The sequence below is a fragment of the Solanum stenotomum genome, chromosome 1 (assembly GCF_019186545.1).
Source record: "Solanum stenotomum isolate F172 chromosome 1, ASM1918654v1, whole genome shotgun sequence".
Taxonomy (NCBI): domain Eukaryota; kingdom Viridiplantae; phylum Streptophyta; class Magnoliopsida; order Solanales; family Solanaceae; genus Solanum; species Solanum stenotomum.
Window position 1 is genome coordinate 22,578,211 of NC_064282.1, and position 25,929 is coordinate 22,604,139.

A 25,929-nucleotide genomic window follows, 5' to 3' on the forward strand; every position below is an offset into this window, starting at 1 on the left:
TTACTATTTTAATATTAATTAAAAAATTAAATTAATTAGTCGAAACTCAAATATATTTTTTTGAAAAAATAACATAAAAAAATATGATACAGTAGATAACACACTTTCTTTTTAATCAAATCTCGAGTTCGAATTCTGAATACTTAAAAGTTGTTAGAAAAGTAGGACTCCTATGATGGAAACCAGATAGGAATGGAACGAAAAACCAAAAAAAAAAAATCACAAAAATATGTCATACAAAAACTGGAAATTTGACAAAGCAGGTCAGAAAACGAGCATGTCACACTTGTTTTTTCTCTCTCTCTGTCTCTCCATCGCTATCATCTTCCCTTCCTTTACACGTTGATTATGCATACGACAATCGAAAAGTCATGTGGGACTGGTGGTACTGTTTCTCTTTCAACTCCAACAAAGACAACAACCCTTATTCCCACAATTTGCTCCCAATTCGACATGAAAATCGCCCAACAATTCAAAATCCATCTCCGATTTCCCGTTCCACGATGATTCTCACCTCTTGGCTAAATCGTCGCCGCTTCCGGCGCTACTTCTGTCTCTTTATCTGCTCTCCTTTTCTTCTTCCTTTGTTTTGTGCTACTTGCCCTATCATTTGTGCTGCTGAAATCTGCTACCGTCTGTGCTATCGCCGCCGCAGCCGATCGCCTTGGAAATCGGAGGAGAGATTCGACGGCGATGGGCGGGGACGGTGTGAGGGAGCGGAAGGTAGTATAGATGAAAGTCAAGAGACAATGTTGTTGCAGAGGTATCTGGATGATCAACTGCTTCTAGTGATTGAATCTGTGTACAATTGTGGAGATGAAGAAGATGAAGATGTGGAAGTTGCAGATAGTAGAAGCCTTCTTCTGCAATGATAGAAGAAATCCAGAGGTCTTTGGTTTATCTCTTTTCCTTTTGGTTTTTTGTACATACAAGTCAACATTGATAATTGGGATTCTAAAATCTCGCCAACAAAGTAATCGTTCAGATAGTTAATCGATTGAGTTACTCAGAGTTCTCGAAAATAGAATAGTTATGGGGTTTGTAATCTTCAGTATTTTCACGTCTGGTCGGAGGAAAGGAATAATTTTCCCAATATATCTGAAATTTAATCAAATAGAACGCGAGATATTTATATCAAATCACTCAATTTATTATATGGTTAAGTGAGTTATTAGTCAAGTTTTTATCCCTTTTGGGTTCTTTGTTATTTTTATTGTGATAAGATTGATTTTTGAACTCGTTTGTTGCACTTGTATTTAAGGTTGATTCATATAATTTTTTAAAATGGCATAGATATTAACAATTATAATATTAGTAAAAACGATATACTATGTGTTAAGCATGATATAAAATAAATTGAAGGAAAAAAATACAAGTTCATAGATATAGATATTTGTTATGAATTCAATGCATTTGGCCAAACATGTACCTAATTAATGTTCGGCTCAACTTTTGTAACATTGTACTAATCCTTAGGTGATTTTTTGTCCAATAAATTAGGATGTTCTTTACTTTTGAAAGATATGATTTGAAGATATTTGAATAAGATATCTCGATATTATATTTTTTATGTCTATTGTTTATATTTTTCATTCTGCTCACATTTTATAATAATGTTCTTATTCTAATTCTTTTTTACTCTATGAGGCAATGTGATTTTTTTATGCTAGAATTTAAAAATTCAAAGAAAATGGAAAAGTTCACTTTCCCATTTTTCGAATGAGACAAAGTAAGGAAAATGTGACTGCTAACTAATTTTTTGATGTTTTCCAACTGTAGTAACAGGATGAGTTAAAAAATCTGAACTTATCTTGCTTATGTTATGCCTAGAGTTAATACTAGGATCGACTGTATATAGTGGTAACAAGTGACGCAATCAGAATTTTTACTAATAAAATTTAAAATATAAAAAAGTAATTGTAGAAAATGAAAAAGATTTAATATTTATTATATATATATACATAAAAATAACAATTTTAACCTTATATATACAATATAATTTTTTGATAAAATTAAATTAAAAAAAATTCATTTGTGATACGCTAGCTCCAACGTGGTTATTGTATTGTGTACACTAGATAAATTTTCTTTTGTGATGCTTCATTGGTGTGAAGCGTTGGGATGAGAATCAATCAAAGGATAATTGAGTACCTAAGGTCAATAATCCAAGATAATAAGATAATGAGATTGACGAGAATGTTACATCGTATTGGGGTGGGTTAGATGAAATGGAGGTTCACATTTCGTGTTTTGTGCAACGTGAATTTGCTTTCAATATTTTAAAGGCAAATTCTACGAAGTGTTAGCGAGATCGACTATTTATATGGGACAAAGTGTTGGTCACTCGAGAGCTCTCATGTCAAGAAGAAGAGTGGAAGACATGAGAATGTCGAGATGGATGTGTGGGCATATCATGAGAGATGAGATTAGGAATGACAATATTCGGAATAAGGTAAGAGTGGATCCCGTAAAGGATAAGACGCGGGAAGTGAGACTGAGATGATTCGAGCAATATTGATAGGAAATGAACATATGTTCCAATGAGGTGTGAAAGGTTAGTTGTAGTAGGCTTGAGGAGGGTAGAGATAGGCCAAGTATTGGCATGAGTTCATTAGGCAGAATATGACATAACTTCAATATCACCGAGGATATGACCCTTGACAGGGGATGCGGAGGTCGAGAATTATGATTGAAGGTTAGTAGGTAGTCAGACATATTTCTTTTCCATCTTTGGAATACTAGTTGGTATTTTTCTTGTATTTTCTTGTTCTTAAATTTTTATTAATACTTGTTATTTCTTTAGCCTCGATCTATCGGCCTGCCACCAGCCCAGCCCCCTCCCCATTTGGGATCTTGATAAGATGGGCTAGGGCCATAGATCATTTTTATGAAAGATTCGGGATCAATCATATAATGATAGGTGTGTGATGCAGCAACTACTCAACCTTCAAAGGTTTAGACACTCTAAAAGGAGGATACTCTATTTGTAGTCCGTGGCTGATTCTATGATTTGAATCTATGACCTATAGATCACATGCAGGAGGAGGATAACTTTTACTGTTGTTCCAGTTCCCCTCTTCAACAACTTCAAACTATAAAACTAGTTTAGCGAGTGAACTCCTGAGTCAATTAGTGTCAAACAGATATAATCCATTCCTCTTATCATATGTTACCCAAACAAGCAAGGAAATTGCTATATTTAACTAGGTTTTACTAAGACTTTTCATCCCAATGGGACCTCAAGTCAAGTAACTACCTCAGCTCAAATTGGAGAACAAGCATCTTCAGTTGAATGACAAAGCCACACGATTAGCCAACATATGCACTATTCCGCCCTCGCCTTAATTGTATTTAGACTTCAGGTATAAGATCTGCACTTGAAAGGAAGGTCATTAACTATAATACATTCCGAACTTTGAACATCACATTGGTAGTCCATTGCAGATTTTGAACAACATTACAGATTAGTCATCCTGAAATGCACTCATAAAATTGCAATTTATCATCTCTATTGTCACAACAATCGTAACCAATCAAAAATGAATCTAGTTCTTAGTCTACAAGATTAGCTCGACTACATACCAACCACTAATAAGAACAGAACTGTTACGTTAAATATGTTACCAAACAAACACGAATTTAGATGTTACAGAGTGAATTATAGCTATATCGTGGGTCAATGCGACCTGTAGTAGGAGTCAAAAGCTGTACCAGTAGATCAAATTGTCGTCATCAAGTGGTAGAGGTTGAATGCGGAAGACTTTGAAAATGTTTAGCTCATTGCGTTGTGACACTCTTGGCAAGATTGCGAGGTTGATCAACATTGTATCCACGCAGTACAGTAAGATGATAGGCCAATAACTGAGACAGACGACAAATACAAGACAATAATTAAGCTTGACTATAAAATCTCAAACAGAAATTAAATAAAAGGAGGAAAGGAAAACTGATGTGCAGCAACTATCAGATTCAGGAAATTTCACAGAATTTACTGAAATCCCAGTGAATTCTGCTAAGCCAGTAAATTGATCAACACGCCAAAGTTTTCCTCTATTTCCCAAAATAGGGAAAAGATGGAGGCAAAGTAAGAAAAAAAGGAGGTAGGGAGGGGTTTGAACTTCTTTTTTTCTCCAAGGAGTTTGAACTTAGAATAAGATGAAAAATGCAGGTAATGGTATAAGAACTAATGCTAGTCTATCATATTGCATATGGTCTTGAGTGATTCTTGCCCCCTAGCATGCTTTCACAAAGTAGAGTTTAAAAATACTGATTGACATGATATGAAGCAATGACCAAGTAAGAGTGTAAGAGGTAAAGATTGATAGAAATATTGCCAATTAATGGCATTCAATGGTTAATACAGCAGCCAATCTAGTGTGGGAAAACAATACATAAAGTACTTACAGAATAAAAACCAACAACAACAACATACACTGTGTATGCAAACCTTACCCCTACCTTGTGAAGGCAGAGAGGTTGATTCCAAAAGACCCTCAGCTCAAATAAAACAATTCAAAGCAAGTTTGAAAAGGATATTCAATATTGAAGAGCTACAGAATAAAAACCATTAAGTGGAAAAGTTATGATCGTGGCACCTTATTTCCCCTCCTGCTATATAATATGTTAAAAAGGGCTTTAGTGTTTATATTGAAGGACCTGATGATTCTCATGTTGAATCTTTCGAGAAGTTACCTACCATAACTTTTTCAATTTTTGAGAACCCTAAACAAACTCCTAAAGTGTTACGCGCGCTCACGCGCAATGTCTGGGTGAGTATATAAGAACTGTTGCTCCATTACTTTACAGATCATACCAACTCAAAAGAATTACAAAATATTAAATATTTCAGGTGGATTCCAATTAAATGTATGCTCAAGGTTCAACGGTAAACACTGTACACTTACCATTTCGTTTTTTGGCTAAAATAATGAAATAGGCAACTGAAAAAAAAACCCACTTCAAAGTAATCGGAAAGGTCAAAGTTATCTTAGTTTAACGGTACATCTAGATGTACACATATTTGGCTTGCATCTTGAACCAGCTCATTATTGGCCATATAGTGAGTGTTCTTTTCATTTTATTCAGTGGTTGAGGCACGTTGCATCATTGTACGTCATTTAAAATAAGATTTATATAGAGTAACCTACTAAAAGATATCCTAGGAGTGCCATAGCTCACAAGTTTTGATTAGTAGATCAAAACTTAGATGCATTAAGGTTTAAAATCATCACCAATCCATCTAAAGCAATAAGAAGTATATGTTAGGAGTCAAATAAACAGAACGGCATTGCTTAATTTCCCTATTTGTAAATTTATATATGCTTCACATTGAAAGATGCTTACAACAATTGGCATGCTTCTAGTTTTCAAGTGGTATTCCTGATATATTCTAGGCAACTAAAAGGCCAACGAAAATATGCGGAGTTCATATGCATCTAAAAGAATTATCACAGTTCGTCTACCATCATGTTGGGTAATCCAGTTCATAGATGCAGTCCAAAATTTATCAAAGAGCAGACATATTGGTACACAGAATCCAGATCTGCCCCATCCCTGGTGAGGAAGTAGATTTGTCTAACAATCTACTAACTCTAATAGACACATGTCAAGCTGTATAATGCCCAGCAGTTTAATTTCCACAGTTACAAAGGAAAAGGGAATTGCAGCTTTATCTTATACTGATTTGTGTGAACCAACACGTCTAAAGCTTCAACTATTGGGAATTGGCATAACTAGTTATATATCCTAGGTCTGCAATACATCGATTTCATGCGTGCTTGAATGCTTCAGGTCTAGTGTGGAAATATTTCATAGAATGGTGGTGGCATGACCCCAAACATCCTCTATCTGCTCTGATATCATTTTAAATTGTGTCAACAGCCTCAATTAAAGCTTAAATTGTTAGAGTTTACACATTATATTTCTTAATTTTAGGTCAGCAATAGCTTTTGTATCATGAGGAAACAGCAAATGTATCCAAGGTAAAATAAATTCTTCACAGAAAGAGGCTTCGATAGAAAAAGTAAACGTATTCACAACAAAAATGTGTAGGGCTAAGAAGAATGCTGACTCTCTGTAGTTGTCAGCCAATAGTCACTAAGAGGTCATTTGTAGGGTGTATAAAAATAATGTTAAATCGAGTATATTAATAATGCTTGCATTAGTAATGCATGCATTAGTTATGCAAAGATTATTTCTTACGCATTGTTTGGTTTGGTGTATTAAAAATAGCACACATTGCATAATTTTTTAAAAACTATTTATTTACAAAAATACCCTCCACAAATATGATGGAAAAGATATAAAAAAGGTTTTGAGGGACAATTGGGTATTTAATCACGCTAATCCATGCATTAAATTCCCTTGCATTACTAATACCATGGATTTCCATGTGTTAGTAATACACTCCACAATACACAATAGAGTGTATAACTAACATTAGTTATACATAGCTTAAAAAAGTGTACCAAACAAGGTACTACTAATACACAAAGCTAATGCATGCATTATTTTTGCTAATACACTCTACACACGACCCCTAAAAGTTTTTATTTCACTGAATTGTAAGCCTAAAGAAGAGTAGAACCACTACCTGTAATGGAACTACATTAATTACGGGCTGCAAACAGTCCACAACCTGTGGAACTTCAATTACTCGAGACGATCCACCAACAGAAACAGATGCTTTATCTCCTTCTGTGCACATAACTATCAGTCGACCTTTCCGTGCATGAAGTTGTTGAATGACTGACTGTTGTTTGCTGCAAACCAACCAATTTGTTAAAAAGCTGGCATTCACAGTCGTGAAATCTCATTATTAGTTAAAGACTAACCTAAAACAAGAATCACGGGTGGCAATTACTACAATAGGGAGATTTTCATCAACCAAAGCCAAGGGGCCATGCTTCATCTCTCCAGCAAGTATTCCTTCACTGTGCATGAGTGCCACCTCCTTTACCTTCAAAGCACCTTCAAGAGCTGACGCATAGTTGTAACCTCTTCCAAAAACAAGAAGTGATTGCTCAGCAATTAGCAGCTTAGCAAGATCCTTCATTTCTTCATCAAGCTTGAGCACCGCTTTCACTTTACCTGAAATTCATTTAACGTACCCAAAAAGGGTCATACAAGTACCATGAGCATGCCATACATTTAAGGACAATTAGAAACAAGAATTTTAGCACCAAGTAAAAACTCACGTGGCAAGTAAAATAAACCATCAATTATTGATTCTCTTCTTGCTTGATTTGAGAGTGTATCAGCTCCGATTGCAAGAGCTAACATGGCCATCACAACAATTTGGCTCGTGTATGCCTGTTGATCAAAGAGGTAATTGAGAAGCCAATGCTAAAAGTGACCACTAAAATTCAAGAAACTGTGATTTACCTACCTTAGTACTTGCAACTCCTATCTCACAGCCCGCATTTATGTGAACACCACAGTGAGTGTGCCTAGCAATTGCACTACCAACAGTATTTGTAATGCCAACACATAATGCACCATTTTCCAGAGCATACTCTAATGCAAGCAAAGTGTCAGCAGTTTCTCCTGATTGACTAACGAAGACAGCTGTATCTTCTCGATATATTGGCCCTTGTCTGTCCACTAAATCACTGGCAATCTCCATGGTTACAGGAATACCTAAATTAGAGAAATAAAACTAGTGAAACCAAAGCTACTCTAGAATCTACTCCTTATCTGTTGCTATAGAGATCAAAACAACTTCATTAGAGTTATTAACAACTAACCAGAAAGCTCTTCCACAATGGATCTTGCAGCAAGAGCTGCATTGTAACTTGTGCCACACCCAACAAAAACGATTCTCCTGCTTCTTCTTATGGTTTTGAGGTGATCCTTCAGGCCCCCCAAAAGCACAGTCTTTGCTTTACATGATCCTGCACGTATAAGTCTCCCTCGCATAGTTGTCGTTAAAGATTCTGGCTGCTCATGGATTTCTTTTTGCATGTAGTGCTCATATTTTCCTTTGTTTATCTGTTCTACCTCCATTTCCAAAATGGATAAGGCACGTTGAACAGAAGCAGGTCTACTGAGAGTACCACCATTCTTACCCTTGTCAAATTTGTAAATTGACACTCCTCCATCCTAACTCATCAGAAAGCAAAAGTTATAGAAGCCCACTCTATAATGAACAAGGAAGAAAAAAAGGTCATGTGCATATATTGATCATTAAGTGCTTCGCCTATTTAAAATGTGCATATATTTCTTGATTCGGGATTTTTTTAAGCCCTTCATGGCAATGTGAAAGAAGCGCTTGCTTGCAAAATACTTGATGCAGAGTTCTACACATGCTGCAAAATACTTGATGAAGAGTCCTGCACAGCCTACATAGACATTAGCTATAGATTCTAATAGCTTGTCTAAACCCACTGAACTATATTCTAGATGGAAAATTGTAGCCCTAAACACCATGTGAGCCGTAGTTCAACAGGTCATGAATGTGCTTCCCAATTGTTGGCCCACTTTAAGTATCAGAATGCACCAAATGCTCACTAACTCATTCTATCTTTTATGACAGTAGCATCCATGTTTCTAGTAAATTCATTTTATAGATGTATTGAACCTTGGAAATTCTATATTTACTTTTGTATAGTATTAGTCTCTCAACTATTCTGTATAGTATGATTAGTCTCTCAACTATTCTATAGGACTTACCATTCTCTTTGATAGTTATCTCTATATTATATAAGACTCCTCTACTACTCCATTTCAGGCATCCTATTTCAATTATGTTAGTTACATTACATCTATCATGTTATTCGCCCAAAAGACTGCACCTAATCTATGGACTGGTGGAATTTAGACACCATAATCTCGTGACGTCCATGTAATATTCATTTATCTTATGGAGCTAAAAGGTGATACTCGTGATGATAAAAAATAAACTAAAAGAAGGAAAAGGGGGGAAATCAGTAAACCACTGCAATCTGCTACGAACTTTTAGCAACCAATTTTGTAGGGAAGTGTGAAATTTGATCCAAGACAAAATATTCGGTATCCGTATTAGAATGAAATGGGTTCAAATTGAGTAATATGGATATCAAGGATTAATGCAGCCAACACCAAACTAGATTGGGATTGATGATATAGTTTTTGTTGTTTGAATGATCCATTCGCCCACCAAACTAGATTTGGGATTGATGCATAGTGTTTGTTGTTTGAGTGATCCATTGGCACTATCTTCTGTAGCTTTCGGCTTACCTTACTTCATATTCTCTGGTAATATTCATTGTGTATGGAATTCATTACACTCTGTCCAAGTCCCTGAATAGCTTCAAAATACCATTTTTCTCCAAAACTAGAGAAAAGGGCCCACGTGATGTAGTCACCAACCCACTCCATACAAGTCAAGAAATCCAAATATAATTTGTGTAACAAGTTCAAGTAAATCCCATTTTTATCTGTGAAAAACAAAAGAAGAAGAAAACAGAGAGAGAGAGAGAATCCTTCAGCCTTGTAAATGGGAACAACTAGGGGTGTCAAATTGAGCCCAAATATAGGTAACCCACTCAACCCGCCCAGAATTTTATGGGTTAGCTCAAGATAATTTGAATTGGGTTCAATCTCAACCCATTCAAGCCTTAACCCATTTTTAAAGAATCTTTCAATTGAGCCCAGTTTAATTTTCAATTTCAACCCATTTTAAGACTCTTTATTTGCATTAATGCAATGTATGTTCTTATATTGAAGGTATGAATTACTATCTATTTTATATCTTCTAGGATTTATCTATCCATTTGTAACTTTTTTATTTTATTTTCTTGAGTGGAAATTCAAATTGTGGTTATAAAAGTTAAATAACAATATGTTAAAATGATTGAGATTAAGTGGGTCAAATTGGGTGGGTCATGACCCAACCCGATATTTAGCCCATTTGAGCCCAAAGTAAACTTGGGCGGGTCATGACCCAACCCAATTTCTATTTAAACCCATTTTAACAGCTCCAATTTCAATCCAACCCATTTTAACATCTCCAATTTCAATCCAACCCATTTTAACATCTCCAATTTCAATCCAACCCGCCCATTTGACTCCCCTAGGAACAACCATGAAGAAGGGGGTATAATTTACAGAAGAGATTATAACAACAATAATATTAACTAGAAAAGAACCTCCTTCAACTGCATCTTCGAAGAAACCAACAAAGATTAAGCTTTTATGTTTAGAATGAAGAGGTGGTATATTAAAAAAGAGAAAGCTAAACAAATTAGAAGGAAATAGTATTCAAAGTTAGCTTAGTAGTAATGAGCTCCATTTACTAATGGCAAATAGCTTTGGATGGAGAAATTAACAATAAGGGAGTACCTTGATGTGAACAACTTCTCCATCCTCAATTACCAAGACCTTTTTAGTATGTTCAACCAAAGCATTGGCATCACTGGACAAGAATAATTCTTTTGGTTGTCCATTGCTTGAAGGAAATTTAGCATCACTAAATGATGATCCTGATGAGGCCTTTTCTTCCAAACCCTGGAATCAAAGAATTTTAGACACTTGTTAACCTGTGAGCCTATGGATTGCACAGTCAAGTAAATTTCTTCCAATGACCAGTTAGGTGAAAATATATCCAATACGAATGGAAGATCCAAAATGGATCAATTGCAGTCAGCTCTACATAATAAAACCATAGGATGATAGCCTAATCCAAGATAAGTCAAACTTGTATACGAGTTTGTACATACAGAAGCTGATATAAGTATTTTGTACTACAGGCTGATTTTCATTTTATTGAATAGTCACACACCACTCTTGCAGTTCTGTGGTTAAAAGGCAGGAGAGGTCTTAAGCTAGATTTCTTCTGGTAAAATGTGAGACTGATACAAAGCAAAAAACGAACTTGTGAGAATCAGACTATACTCTCAATTTTGTGTGATAACTCGAAGATGTTTTGCATATCCATACTGGTTGAACAAAACAAGAGGGTAGCAGCTGTATAAGAGACATAAGATCCAAGCCATTAACAATAGAGGTCTAATCCAGAAAAGTTCCAATTTGACAAGCACCAAATAATGTCTATTTTGTAAACAGAAACTCTTATCAAACACAAGATCCAAGCCATGAACAATAGTGGTCTAATCTAAAAAATTTCCAAATTGACAAGCACTGAATAATGCATCTTTTTTGTTGACATAAACTCTTATCAAAGGGGATGTAAAAGATTTATATCAGCCACATATCAGATTCATCCATTGTACAAGTTAACTTACTTTTACACCAAGAAGAAGTGGACTACCACGTTTGCAAGCAATCAACTCATTTGGGTAGTGTCGACTTTTAAATGTGAGAGCATAGGCTCCTTCCAGATGCCTTATTACCTCAAGCACAACTTGACTGAATGTCACACTCTGATCACCTGAGACAACAGTCTAACAGTTATTCTACTGGTGAACCGTATCAAGATTTTTATGCTCTATGAGGAAAAAAACAAACTAAACTAGGAAAGGCATTCCAGAATCTCCAGCAAAAACAGTTAAGGAGAAGTTGGCTAAAATGCAACTGCATTCATTTATCAGAATAAGATAACCAAAGATCTCTGAAGCTATTCAGTCATCAGGTGTGGTTGCGAAGAAAAGCTTCTCAAACTCCCAAGCAGCTTCATTGAGAGAGAGAGAACAGAACTTCTACAGGCCAATAAATCAACCAACAAACTCTGCACTGACTTGATTTATAGGAAGGGAATGGTCAAGGAAAAGCAAAGAATGATATATTTATCCTTGATGCATTCAGGTGACTGATATATGAAATAGCATCTGTGAAGAATAATTAACGGAGAAATCCAATGAGTTGAATCATTGGAAAAGACGGGCACAAGAGAGACAAATTACAAAATGGAGATATTACAGCTGTCTAATTCTGACTAATATGGAGAACAGAAATGATAGATCATCCACTTGGTAAAAGCAAGATAGTTAGAACTGATAGTTCAAAGAATTAATATCATATCATGATCAATGAATACTGTGCAGTTAAATACATAAATTTGAACTCTAGAGATATTTAATTATGTCATTAGCAGAAAGTTTAGACCAAATCAAGATGGACAAGATATAATTAAAAAATAAAAAGAAAGAAGAAGAAGCCAAGTAAAATTTGGGGCACAAAGAGTCAATGATTACATTGATACCAAACATTGCAAGATCTCTCTATGACAAAAACTATTCCATAGCTATGAAAGGCTTTGATTAATGGGGAGGTAAGGAAGAAGATTCAAGTATAGCAAGATTACTTTAAAGAAAGCATCACAAAGAAGCAAATTTACCATCTTGCAAGAGAGAAAACCCTCAAGAATAAAGATAGTGGATTCAAGAATTAAAATTTTCTACTAGAAAGTAGAAACTTGATGCTATAAAAATTTATTGTGAAAGGAAACAGCAGAGACAATTTAAGGCTGATTTATAGAACAGGAGAACCCATTATAGTGGTGTCCAAGCTAGATTGTACAGCCTATTCATTAATTTATCACTCTTTCTTTGAGAAAAGAAGCAAATTTACAATCTTGCAAGAGAAAAGACGCCCAAGAATAAAGATAGTGCATTCAAGAGTTATTGCTACTTGAAACTTGATGCTATAATAATTAATTGTGAAAAAGGAAACAGCAGAGCCAATTTAATACTAAACTATAGAAACAAGAGAACCCATTCAATAAATTTATCACTTTTTTTTGGGAGTTTAACTGATATTATTAATTTTTTAATTTTTTAAGACCGTGACATCTGAGTTGTCGTGTAAGTCCTGTGTAGTGTATGTTTAGTTTTGTATTAGGTATCTATAGGGTTTAGCCCTTAGCTGTAAACAGTGGCTGCTTTATTAATTTCATGGTCTATTCTCTTTTCATGTACTTTCTGGTTCCAGGACTTTAGCCGCCTTTGATCTTTATTACTAGCAAATACTCTTCCTCTACATCGTAGCTTTGTTACTGTCTGGCTGCAGATTTCTTTGCTGTGTATAATCACCCCTAGACAGATCACCACAGATTGCTAATGATCTACTCAGAAGTTCATTTAAAGATGTACCTAGAGAGAAATGTGTTTTGAAGCAAACATTGCAAACCCAGGGAACACAACAATGAGTGGCCATGTTATTCCCAGATTTCATGGTCAAGGGAGCAGAAGGAAAAAGGAGGACTAGCTGAGAAGAGTTGGAAGTATGTATTCCGAGCAGTCAACTGGATGTAACAATGTACTTACCTTCTTCATTAGCTTTATCAAAGATAAATTTTGCAAGCTTCGGAATTACTTCTGTGTCTGTTTCAGACTCAAAGGTGAAACCATGTCGGAGAAGGGTCTCTTTCAATACCTGGAGAATCAAAAGACCGTGAAATGCATAAGTACACCATACACAAGAACCTAATGCAGATAAAACTGATCAAGAAATACCTATATGCATAAGAGAATGGAAATGACTGAGACATGACATAACCGAACGTGCCTACTTATTTTATTTTAGGACTTTGCAGTTCCACACAAAAAAAAAATTGAAAAGAGGAACTTCAAAACAACATATTAGATCAAAATAAGAGACTTCAAGTAACCAAATCTAACATATCAAATGATCAGTACCAAAAATGCTACAGCAGACATCTTTCAAGTCCAAACTCATTTCTCAGTTAAGACGAAAAATAAATGAGTGTGCAGCTCAATGAAAGGAAAACCAAAATTTTCCCACAGACAGAAATAGCAGCCAAAAACAATGTGGGCAAATTGCCAGTACGTGAAAGAAAACAATTAGATCCTGGTGGAAATAAATATAAAACTGTAGTTAGCACACTATTAAGTAATATCGGATTCTGTCTGGCAAGACCGCTTAGCACCATAATCCAGAGACTTCTCAGGTTGTGGTTATATAATGTAACCAGTCTAAGTCCACTTTCTTGTACAAATCCTGTAAACTATTAGCAGTACGGTTCAAGAAAGATCAGACAATATGGTAACTGTTCTTCCTAAAGAGTTAAACCTCTGATACTCTCTTCATCTCCAGAAGTTGCTTAAGGATGTCACATAGTAACGAATCTAACTGCAGCTATCATCAGTTGGTTTAGTATGGATAATAGAGCTTCCCCACAATAATAAGACTCACATGACTAATCTGGACAGACTTTCCAAATTAAGAAAAGGTATTTAATGGTGAGTATATGACCTTGCCCATGGTGCTGGCTGTATCATGGCCTTCACCACCAAACCAGATTAAGTAAACTGTTGATGGGAAAAAGCTGGAAAGTAGATTAACTAAGGAACCAGGACATATTGCCAGAATATAATACTATATCCACCTAGTGCATTTTTCTCTGGGCTGCATGATGCCATGATCTACAAGGGATATTCTTCACTAGCAGAAAGTACCATTCTTTCCTTCCAACTGCTTTCTGACAATAACGAAGGATATCCCGTACTTGAATGTATCAGTTTCTCTTCTACTAACTAAATTCAGATGATGCAGAACGCAAAAGTATATGAACATGTACAGTAACTGTCCAATAACTTCAAAATTATCAAGAATGGATAAGTGCCTCTTTCAACTTCATTATTTCTTTTTCCCTTTTCTATTTTTTTTTATTTTTATTTTTGATAAGTAATGCCTCTTTCAACTTCGTACATTCATACAGTTGGTAATTTCAAATGTTCAACATGATAACTCTAAATTTTAACAGCAAACAGATTTTACATGAAAATGCTAACAAAGTTGGGCTAGACAAGATAAGGTCAGCACACAAAGAAATTCAAGGTAACAATACATTAGTCAACTCGGATATAGTTCCTCTAATATAACTTTCTAGAGAATCTTTCAGGATTCAGACATAAACACCATATTCTTTGATGAAGACATAAACACCATATTCTAAAAGGTGAATTACTAAGAATATGGGGCACATAGCAAAAACAGTATAAACAATAATCTTACAGATGCACAATAACCAAATGATTATCATTTGACACACCATTCTACGGAATGAATAGAAAGTGATTAGAAACCACAAATTAACCATCCAGAGGATATTCGGCCTCTGAAATTGAGAGTAACCAATAAGCAATTGAACTAATAACGGAATGTAAAGAATATCATGAGATAAGTTAGGAACCTCATAATTGGTGATAATACCATTGTGCACAACCAAAAAGTCATTTCCAGCACCAGAACTTTGAGGATGACTATTCTTAGGAGCAGGCTCCCCATGTGTGGCCCACCGGGTGTGTGATATTCCAGCATGAACAGAAAATGATTCTTCGAGATTCAAATCTGTAGCAGCAACATCTGAGCAAGTGAAGTCAATGTTAGAGTCAGAAAATGATACTCGATCACTGGAATTTTAAGAGTAAATGTAAAAGCAGACGCAAATAAGAAACGTTTAAGGAAGTTTAAAAACATTTTGATCTAAGAAAAGGACAACTTCCTCCTAGGCTAGGATACCCATAATCATAAATGATCAGTGTTTTAGAATGTTTTTTTTTTTTTGAGAAGGTAACAACTTGTATTCTATTTCCACAAAAACAGAAACCTGCCACGACAAGTTACAGGTTTCCAATTTGCTGTAGAACTCAACTAACCTCAAAATCTCCCAATCATTAAAAGGTCTTCTAAAGCTCAAATTCCATCCCTGATTTGACCAGACTTCAGCCATGGTGGCCCTTTGTTGTTGGTTTAGGGTGTAAATATCATTGAAGGTATCCCTTAGGGGGGCTTGATCTAACCATTTGTCTTCCCAGAAAAGTACCTTCCTGCCATCTTCTGTTCTTATGCTGCAATTTTCTCTAAGCTTTGGCCACAGGTTTCTGATGGACCTCCAAAGGTTGATCCCATAAGTATCAGTGACCATTCTGGTGGTCCAATGATCTGCCATTTCATACTTCAGCTGGATTACTTCTTTCCAGAGAGCTAACTCACTAGAAGCAAATCTCCAGAGCCATTTCATCATAAGACATTGGTTCTGAGTTTTTAAGTTCCTAAGTTCCTGACCCCCATACCCCCTTTTTGTTTACTCCCAATCAGTGCATCCGATTTTACCAAGTGGAATTTCTTGGTTTCACTATTCCCGTCCCTCTTGGAACATCCAATCTCTCAATGACCCCATCAGGGATAGGGAAAAGGGACATCATATAGGTAGGCATAGAGCCCAAAACACTATTGACTAGTGTTAATCTTCCTCCTAAGGAGAGAGATTGACTTTTCCAGTTCACCAACCTCTTCTCGCACTTCTTTACGTAATATCGCAAAACATTGGTGGCAGCAAGAGATTGGCAGATTCAGCAGTCCAACACAGGCATTGTTCAATATCAAGCAAAATGCACTCAGCTGTACAAAAGGCCTGGAGTTAAAGTTAAAAAGATTTGGCACAACAGGTGATGGTAGTTCCAACATGGAACATAGCAATTGCTAAATACCATGGAAAATGTACTCAGCAAACTGTCAAACTATGCCGCGAAAGCATAATATAATGGGAAGGTCTTTCTAATTAAAAGAATGTGGAAAGGGCATACAGCTTGGGGGGGGGGACAACGCTTAAATCTGCATAAAAAGATCTAGGATCATGCTCAAAAGATGGCTGTATTGAAGGAAACTTCGCATCACATTCAACTTGAGTCCCGTACTCTCTCCATATTTGCTGGAACTGAATCATGTTGAAAGTATGTGTCAAAGATCACAATCAGCTCTAAGACTATCACTAGTCTTCCATATTATAGTTAAATAGTGACACCTGTCTTTTATTGTGCATCCACACATTCTACAATATAACTGCACTTTTTTTATTTTATTTTTTTGGAAGTGGATAACACTTACTCTTTTTTTCTTGATAATTGTGATGTTGCGCACCTCAACTAACTCCATAGGGTACCTGACGGCTGACACTTCCCACTCCACAGGGTACCTGCTACTTCCCATCAGTACGGTACCGCATAACTCTGTCCACCAAAGCTTGGATAGATGTGAAGAAATCACCTAGTGCTTTTTGCCTCCATTGAGATTTAAATTTGATCTCATGGTTCTCAAACCACTTCATTCACCACTAGATCACACCCTTGGCTGCGGTACTTTTCTCCTTTTTTTCATTTACTCTACCGCTTAACAATACTAAATTACATCATCCCAAATACTAGAACTAATCTAAACCATTACAGGCCTAATTTCTTAGTCTGAGGACAAGAGCTAATAAGTCCCTACATATGCCTAGGGGGGGAAAAGAATTAGATCCTGGTTGAGAACTCTAAGGTTTCAGGTTCGAGACAAAAACACTAGGTGACTTCTCACCATTTGTCTTAATCTTGGTGGACAGAATTACCTGGTGTCTATTGTTGGTGGGAGGTGGCGGGTATCCCGTGGAATTGGTCAAGATGCACGGAAGTTGGCCTATACACCGCAATTCTCAAAAAAATATATCATGAATATCCCTGCTTTAGTCCATGAAAAGCGTTCTTGGAAAAGTTTCACTTCATACACACCATGCAAAGGAACCTACTAGGTATCTCAAGAGGCGACTGTTGGCTTGTTTATTCTTCAATATGCTTAAGGAGTTAAAGTAAGAAAATGTCCCCTTTGTCGAGAATTTGACCATGTGTGTATCTAAGTGAATATATGACCCATTTAATCTATGGAGATTTTGCAAGTATGAGCTTCAATGTTCACGCAAGAATCGTAATCAACATTATGCATCTTAACCAAACAAACATCGATAAATTTATCTCCAAGATAAGAATATATTGCATCATTAAAGTGAGAACGTGCTTGATGACATAGACTGAAAGTAAGCACACTTCACTAATAACAATTACTTCTAGATGAAACCAAAAATTAACGGCAAATAACAATAAGGAACACATCCAACAAGTCATATTGGGTGTTGGAAAAAGCATGTCAGTAAAGCAAAAGGCGTGAAACAAGAAATTTGAAAATCCACCAAATAATCTTCGTCTATATATAATCGTTTTTTCTGTTTTCTTTCCTCTTCTATTTTTGGATCACCAAGATATCTATGTGGGTTAAACAAGTCTGTCGTGCACGGTTGAGTAACTTGGGGGAATCTTGACCCACCCTCTACACTCCTCCAACTTGAATACCAGGCTTTAGTCAACAACAGGTTTTGAAATTGTGACTCTGCGCTGTCGTTTTTTTCCGTTAAACCAAAGCAGAGACTTCTACATATGATCATTTTTAGCCAATTTTAGAGTTATCTTGCAGATGTATCACTTATATTTGAATCCATCCCACTCAAGATCATTCTTCCTATCTCTAATCGAACTAGTCCACTATCTCTCAGCAACTGTACTTCTTAATTTCTATACATTATAGCACATTACGATAACATATTTAGCCTCACTTGCTCCTATAAGCATGCATCTGCCAACTGAGTTGGTCCACCACATTTCCCAACTGACCATAATTCATTGAAGTGCCAATCAGAGGTGTGAATATTAGTTGCTAATAACAAATTGAACTAGAACTATTTATCATTCCTTCTTTACCTTTCCTTCTTATCCCAGACTTCTCCAACACATCAAAAAGATTAAAAAAAAAAAATTAAAAAGAAGAAGAAAGAAGCATCAAAATTGATGCATGAAACATATACTCTCTCAGTTTCAATTAGTTTGTTATCTTTTTTAGTCCGTTTCAAAAAGAATGTCTCTTCCTCTTTTTGGCAACTGTTTAATTCTAAATTTCCAAATGACATGTTTAAAACAACAAGATTTAAAAGCATTATTCACTTTCTTAAACTCCGTATCAAGTCAAAAATTGAAACAAAGGGAGTAACAGATAAACGGGATCATACACAAACTGATCATGAGTTAGAGAAGTGCGAATTTACTTTTCTAATAACAAATTTATCAAACAAATACAAACATAAATCCAGCAAAATTATACCCTTTCCTTAACAAACTATCATAGTATTCCACTATTTATATATCACCTTTTTCTTCTCGTCCAGCACTTACAGTAATACCTTCTAACAGAAAATTCAAACAACAAAACATTACCCAGATCAGAGCACAAATGATTAACAAAAAAAAAAAACAAATATAAACCCAGAAAGTTAAAACCTTTCATCAATAAACTACCGTAACATTCTCAATTTTAGATCACACAGATCAGTGCATGAAACAAATCACAATGATACCCAAAAAAAACGAAAAAAAAAATAGAATTCCGGTTACCGTGGTATACAGATTTGACAAGCGATTCAATATTTCCTTCTTGACGAAAAACAAGAGGAGGATCAGAAGTTTGATTTGAAGAATCAATGGAAATTCCAGCGGAATCATAGCCTCTATACTCTAAACGCCTCAAACCATTAAAGAGAACTTCAAGGATGTATCTTCGCTCTCTGGTAACATTGTAATTCAAGTAGGCAAATATTCCACACATACTTTCTGGAGAGTTTTTTGATTGAATCAAAAGAAAAAATGATTTTGATTTGAAAAAATAGAGAAATAAATATATATAGTAGTAGTGATGTGGAGTATGGTATATAATAGAGGGGGGGAAAGCACATGGGAAAGAGGAAGAAATTTGACTTTTGACTCTTCAATTTGTTTGATGATTGGGATTTCAAACAGATCATTCCAACTAATAGGAATTTAACAAGTCACTATGAGTTGTGATTATTCTTGATTTATTTTTGATAAAATGTAAGAATGTGGTAAATATGGTATTAATTAACAATTTGATCAAATAAAGAGATACCATATTAAACTATCATTAATGTCTTTGATGACTTCTTTTAAGTCAAAAGAGAGGGGGATTTTCCTAGGATTATAGTCTCACCCCCTATAAATAAGTAATTTTTTATTTCTAATTTATGTGCTACATTTTTTTTAGAGTCAAAAATTTTAATTTTGAATATGAACGTAGATAAAAATAAGTTTTTTTAAAAAAAATATGTATATATTTGAAGTTAGAATAGTTAACATTTTTAAATTATTAACAAGATATTTTTTAAAATTATGATAAAAAGAAAGATTTGTTAAAATTTTAAAATTTAAAATATGTCACATAAATTAAAATGAATGGGATAGTTTTAAGATTTGCGCCCTCAATTCCACTTTAGTTGACATTATTTTTTTATTAATTCATTTAAGGAAAAAAAGACACATTCTTATATTTCATTTATGAGAAATTTTGATAGCCACAAAAATGTTACTATAACATATCTATAAGACCAAGTTTTAAAATATATTTTTTATGATTAAATTGTGTGTCAAGCCAAACTTATTCATTTAATTCTATGGTTTTTGTATGTTTTTCTAGAGCGGGTCTTATTAGTTTTGGAGGTCGTTTGATTTTGAACACAAATTATGCGAATTAGCTATTCTTGTATTATTTATTATTGACTCTTTAGTTTGTTGTAAAAAGAAATTGTTTGTTTAAAAAAATATCCTTCACTTTAATATATAGAGGGATTGAGAAACTCATGGATATTTTTGTCATTTTCATTATTTTATTCTGAAATAAATAATCCCAAATTGTTCCACCTCATGGATGTTTTTATCATTTTCATTATTTTATTCAAGAATAAATCCCAAATTATTCCGCCCTCTATCCTCATATAATTTATCCTAAAGTTAGTAACCGAGAAAGAAATTATTATTTAAATCATATTAATAAAACACAAAGTATAGAACTTGGGAATTATAGGTGGAAAATTCATGACCCTATTCTTCAATTCTATGTTATAGAATCATTAAACTTCATAATTATTCTTGAGTTTGCAGTTCAAAGGTTGGCAGAGTCCTACATATCAAAAGGGCTTATTGAATTTTCTACCTAGACTACATTCCATGAGATTTTGTCATTAAAAGTGGTTATTGCATTGGTGAGTCTAACAGATTTAAAACATTTGAAAAAATAAATTTATGATATAGGAAGAGTTCATTTAGACCTATTCATCAATTGTGATTTCTATTTTTAAGCTAATGAAAAAATTATTAAAAGTATGGTATATTTTAGAATTCAAACTTTCTTTTATTATAATATTTATCAACTTTTGTTCTAAAGTTTGTCAAGTGGCTTTTCAATAGTTTCCCACTTGACTTAAGCATATTGCAAACTACCCTTATTTTTTTATTACCATTATTATTAAAAAAAAATCATTTTTATCTAAAAGTCTAAATGTGACGACCAGATCATTGTGAGTGACACTCTCACTAACCTTACAGTGGGAGAACCAATTACTAAATATTAACCCTATTCTAAGCCATCAACCATTATTAAAAAGCAAACTCATTATATAAAACACTAGGAAAATAGTTTAAAACAAAGAAAGGATCAAATTCTCATAAGCTCAATCAATTATCATTAAAATAACTATGCGAAAACAACCCCTATAAATTGAAAATCGAAGTGCCAAAACTCTAAAGTATCTAGAAAAAGGAGATGCAACCCTTGCCAAGAAAATAATAAGTTAAAGTCTATGAAATGTCTGAGTCCGAAAAGATAGACAAAGAAACTAGGAGGAATCCATGGCAGCCCTCTGACAAAATAATCTTGATCCTCTTTCTTCACACAATCTTCATGAATCACTGTTGTTTACCATGATTTAAAAATTGACAGGGGTTAAAAATTAGAGTTGTGTATTCAAAGTTAGGAGTAGGGTTGAAAGTAGTATGCATGAGTTGAAAGTGGAGCTCATGTGTTAAAAGTAATATGCATGAGTTGAAAATAGAGTTAATGTGTTGAAAGTAAGATGCATGAATTAAAAATGGAGCCTGAGTATTAAAAGTTTGCAAGGATTAACAGTTGGAGCTCATGCGTTAAAGTAAGCATGGGTTGAAAATTGATTTTTCTTTTTAGGATGAGCAAAAGGATTGTTGAAAATACATTTGAAATTTTTCTCCACATGTAATAGCACAAAAATCTTTATTATCATCACATTAATTGCAAATTGATCTGAAACCGCATTGAACAAGTCTTCAACTTCGTTTAACTATTGGATTATTGGATCGTTGAACCATGTGCTATTATATCACTTGTTGAGTTTGAAAGTAATCATGGCGTTATGTGGAAGCTTACAATTACAAATCAAGACGGTGATAAATTAGATGACAAAAAAACTTACATTAAAAACATAATATTATTATATGAAAACTAATTTAAAAGAAAAATATTAAAACTATTGAGAGAATAAATCTCCCTATAAATAAAACTCTTTAAACGACTACATTGTGAATATTATTATGGTGTGTTAACGTGTATTCTAGTATGAAAAGATGGATCTTCAATTTATAAAGTTGCAATTTTTTCTTCCAAGAATGAAAAGATCCTGACTTTCGTACTTTGGTGAGTCTCTAAGATCCTTTCGATGACCTATGTTGAAGGGATATCCATCAAATCCGATCGATTGCGTAAAGTCCGCGGTAGCAACGGAACAAGAAATAACCCAAATATGGAAGATAATTATATTTTTTCTTTCAGAAAAAGTAAAAGTGTTATAGTAATACTTTGACTTTCCATCAAGATAAAAATAAACTTTAAATAAGGTAAGAAATCAGGGTCAAACCCTAACAGCAGAGGCGTATCCAGGATTTTGAAACGATGGGTGCACTATTACAAAAAGGTTGATCTAAGATATAAATTTGATCAGTTTGACATTTAGGTTCTTATTACTAAAAAAAAAACGTTAAAATTTTAATATTATAGGTCCAAAATTAATTGAAATACCAAAAGTGCTATCAATAATCACTTAGAGAGGAGTTATCTAATTTTAGAAAGAAAAATAAAACAAGATACATATAAAATTCAAATTTTTAACCTCACGTAGAGAGGTGCACCCAGTCATCATTGAATTATATGATACTCCAAGAGTGGGTTCAAACATCTATATTCAATAATTTTTTTAAAAATATGACACTACTATATACATCTTGTCCTTCAGAATTAAGGAGCTTAGTTAGTTCCTAGAACATGATATACTTTATGAAAAAATTACATTGAATTTTTTTCTCAAAGAATTCAAAGCGACAGAGATTTTGAATCAAGTAGTAGTAGTTCATATGTCAGTGTCATCATCAATCTACCACACACGATTACAGAAAAATGTTAGTCTAGGAACAAAATGCAATGTCATTCATTTCTTCTCTTTTTGGAAATTTTATTTTATCAATAGATTTGAAAACGGAGAAGGGCATAAAATGCCCCTCAAGTATTTGAATTGGTACAAAATTACCCTTCATCCACCTATCGGCCCTAAAATATCCCTGACGTCCACCTTTCGGCTCAAAAATACCCTCGATGATAATCCTTTGACTCAGATTTGCCCTTATTTTTAATAGCTCCCTTAAAGTAAAATTATTAAATATTTATTTATTATATTGCTTAATGTGATTGGTCCAAATTTAAATCCTTCTCAAATAAATAATAAAAATAATAGTTTTTAAAAATCTATTTTTCTATAATACTAATGATTCATATTTTGACCCGATACATTTGAAATTAATATTGAAAAAATAATTAATTAAATCAACCCCAATTTATTATAACGTAACCCAACTCATAAATAGGGATCCAACTAAACTCCATTTTTACCCCAACTAATCGAAATGGTGGACAAGATCGAAATAGAATTTTTTTTGGAAGAGATAGGAAGTGAAGTGCTGGGGCGGGAGAAGTGTCGAGAGTAGATGTCTAACCTTTTTATAACTTTAAATTTACTATGAAATTCAAAATTAATTCAATCATGTGAGCTTATATATTAAATAATTTCAAATTATTTTAACGGAAAAGGACCTAAAATGCCCTTAAACTATGAGATTTAGTACAATATTACCCTCCATCCACCTAATGACTATGATCTGTTAGACATAACACATAAGGTTATTTTTGAGCCGAAAGGTGGACGTCAGGGGCATTTTAGGGCCGATAGGTGGATGGAGGGTAATTTTGTACCAATTCAAATAGTTGATGGACATTTTATGCCCTTCTCCGATTTGAAAATGATAAGTCATTCACTCTATCAACATGACCATCAAGTTTCTTACATAACATAGGTTACACTGCATATTAACTTGATTATTCGAGTATATATGCCATAATTTTTTTTTTGAAATAACTTTTTAAAAAGTTAATTTAAAATGTTATCGTACAAAATTTGTTCAGATGATGGTGGCATACAATAAAATTATGGACTTGAGTATGCAAGATTCTCATAAAGCAGTGAAGTGTGCGGAGCTAGTGATATACGTTTAAAATAATGAGAGTGTCCTTGAGTTATTGATTGCAAAGAAAAAAAAGGGATCTTAGGCCTTTTTCTGTAGATTCTTTATAATACTATACAACTATATATGCACATATCTGATTTCTCACCTTCAAATAAACACATTCCACTATAGCAAAAAGAGATAGAACTAAAGGAGGAGGTATACTGGACTTTCTACATCGGAAGACGGGTTGTGAAAATAGGAAAAATCTATAAGCTATCCTTTCAGTTAAAAAAGTGTATCCATTTGAAGAGAAAAATGTCAAAATTAAGAAAATGATTAGATTTTTGAAATTATGTTCGATGTTTCCTGCACCACATCTTTTCAATTTCTTTCCTTTCCTTTCTTCTCGAAGTACAGGCAAACACCTACATAGGAATAATTAACAAATTGAAAAAATATCAACATAAAAAACAAAGCGAAGAAACACTATATATCAATAATAAAGAACAATTATATACATTCAAAGAAGAACAAAATACTCAATAAAAAAAGAAATAAAAAACAAATTAAGTTGCTACCATCATTGTTACTTTGCCGCTATGGCATCCTAGTGATACTCATAGATTCTACAAATGCCATTGAATTATGAAATTAGCATGTGGTTGGCATGAGTAGCCTACGAGCCCTTACTTGATGTATGCGCTAACTGCCCTATAGCTGGTGAATCCTTTGAATCATATATAGGAATGACAAAATCAGTAGATACCGGGCTTGAAACATCTCACCACACGCGTACTAAAAGCGCGATCTTGAAACTAGAAACTCTGGTTTGGAACAAATGAGCGGATAGGCTTAACGAAGTTTAGGGTCGTTTGGTTTGAATACAAGTTATCCTGAGATTAGTTATGTTGGGATAAGTTATGCTGGGATAAATTATACTGGAATTAGTTATGTTGGGAGTAGTTTTTATTGCTTGTTTGGTTTGTCATATTCAAACTTATATCCATTGCATAATTTTTAATAATAAGTTGTTTGTTTACAAAAATACCCTCCACCTTATTTAAGTTTTTTTTTTACATTTTCTTTGCAAACTTTGGTTATTCATTCTCAAAAATCAAACTTTCATGTTATTTAGCTTAAATATTTTTATATGTGCATTTCCATGATTGTGTTGTGTGTTTTTAAAATTAAACTTTCATCTTATTTAACTTAAAAATAAAACTTTCATCTTTTTTAACTTAAAAATAAAATCTTCATCTTATTTAGCTTAAAAATAAAACATTCATCTTATTTAGCTTAAAAATAAAACTTTCATCTTTTTTAGCTTAAAAATTAAACTTTCATCTTATTTAACTTAAAAATAAAACTTTCAATCTTATTTAGCTTAAAAGTAAAACTTTCATTTTAAGTTGGGAAAATGCATAAGTACCCCCCCAGCCTATACCCGAAATCCCAGAGACACACATAACCTTTACTAAGGTCCAATTACTCCCCCCCCCCCCCCCCCCCCCCCCCCCCCCCTCCCCCCCCCCCCCCCCCCACCCCCTTCCCCAAACTCCCCCCCCCCCCCCCCCCCCCCCGCCGAACTTATTTTATATGTAATATTCTACCCCTTTTTGGCCTACGTGGCACTGTCTTGTGGGCCCATCGCATGTTGACGTTTTTTTCGAGGATAGTGCCACGTAGGCCGAAAAGGAGTAGAATATTATAGATAAATTAAGTTCGGGGAGGTAATAGGACCTTAGTAAATGTTAGGTGTGTCTCTGGGATTTCGGGCATAGGTTGGGGGGGGGGG

At 34.3% G+C, this 25,929-nt stretch overlaps 2 protein-coding genes across 4 annotated transcripts; one reads left to right on the top strand and one right to left on the bottom strand.

Annotated features, from left to right (window-relative positions):
- The first annotated feature begins 288 nt into the window (after window positions 1-288).
- Window positions 289-1,265, top strand: LOC125868141 (uncharacterized). The gene has a single exon (XM_049548755.1). The coding sequence runs from the start codon at window positions 372-374 to the stop codon at window positions 870-872; it is 501 nt and encodes a 166-aa protein (XP_049404712.1). The 5' UTR covers window positions 289-371; the 3' UTR covers window positions 873-1,265.
- Window positions 1,266-3,132: 1,867 nt separating this feature from the next.
- LOC125868126 (glutamine--fructose-6-phosphate aminotransferase [isomerizing] 1) lies at window positions 3,133-19,412 on the bottom strand. 3 transcript variants are annotated; one of them, XR_007446706.1, is made up of 12 exons: window positions 19,155-19,412; window positions 15,092-15,264; window positions 13,203-13,311; window positions 11,223-11,368; window positions 10,321-10,485; window positions 7,746-8,100; window positions 7,388-7,638; window positions 7,197-7,311; window positions 6,834-7,089; window positions 6,593-6,761; window positions 3,712-3,861; window positions 3,133-3,371 (listed from the first exon to the last, which is right to left on the bottom strand). XR_007446706.1 is itself a non-coding variant. In XM_049548730.1 (11 exons), exons 1-11 carry the CDS (start codon window positions 19,363-19,365, stop codon window positions 3,778-3,780), a joined length of 2,034 nt encoding a protein of 677 aa, XP_049404687.1. In that variant the 5' UTR covers window positions 19,366-19,412; the 3' UTR covers window positions 3,412-3,777. The 3 variants fall into 3 exon arrangements, 2 of the variants coding, with proteins under 2 accessions (XP_049404687.1, XP_049404700.1); XM_049548730.1 differs by lacking the exon at window positions 3,133-3,371 and having other exon boundaries at window positions 3,412-3,861; XM_049548743.1 differs by lacking the exons at window positions 3,133-3,371; window positions 19,155-19,412 and having other exon boundaries at window positions 3,412-3,861; window positions 15,112-15,201.
- Between the last annotated feature and the right edge of the window lie 6,517 nt (window positions 19,413-25,929).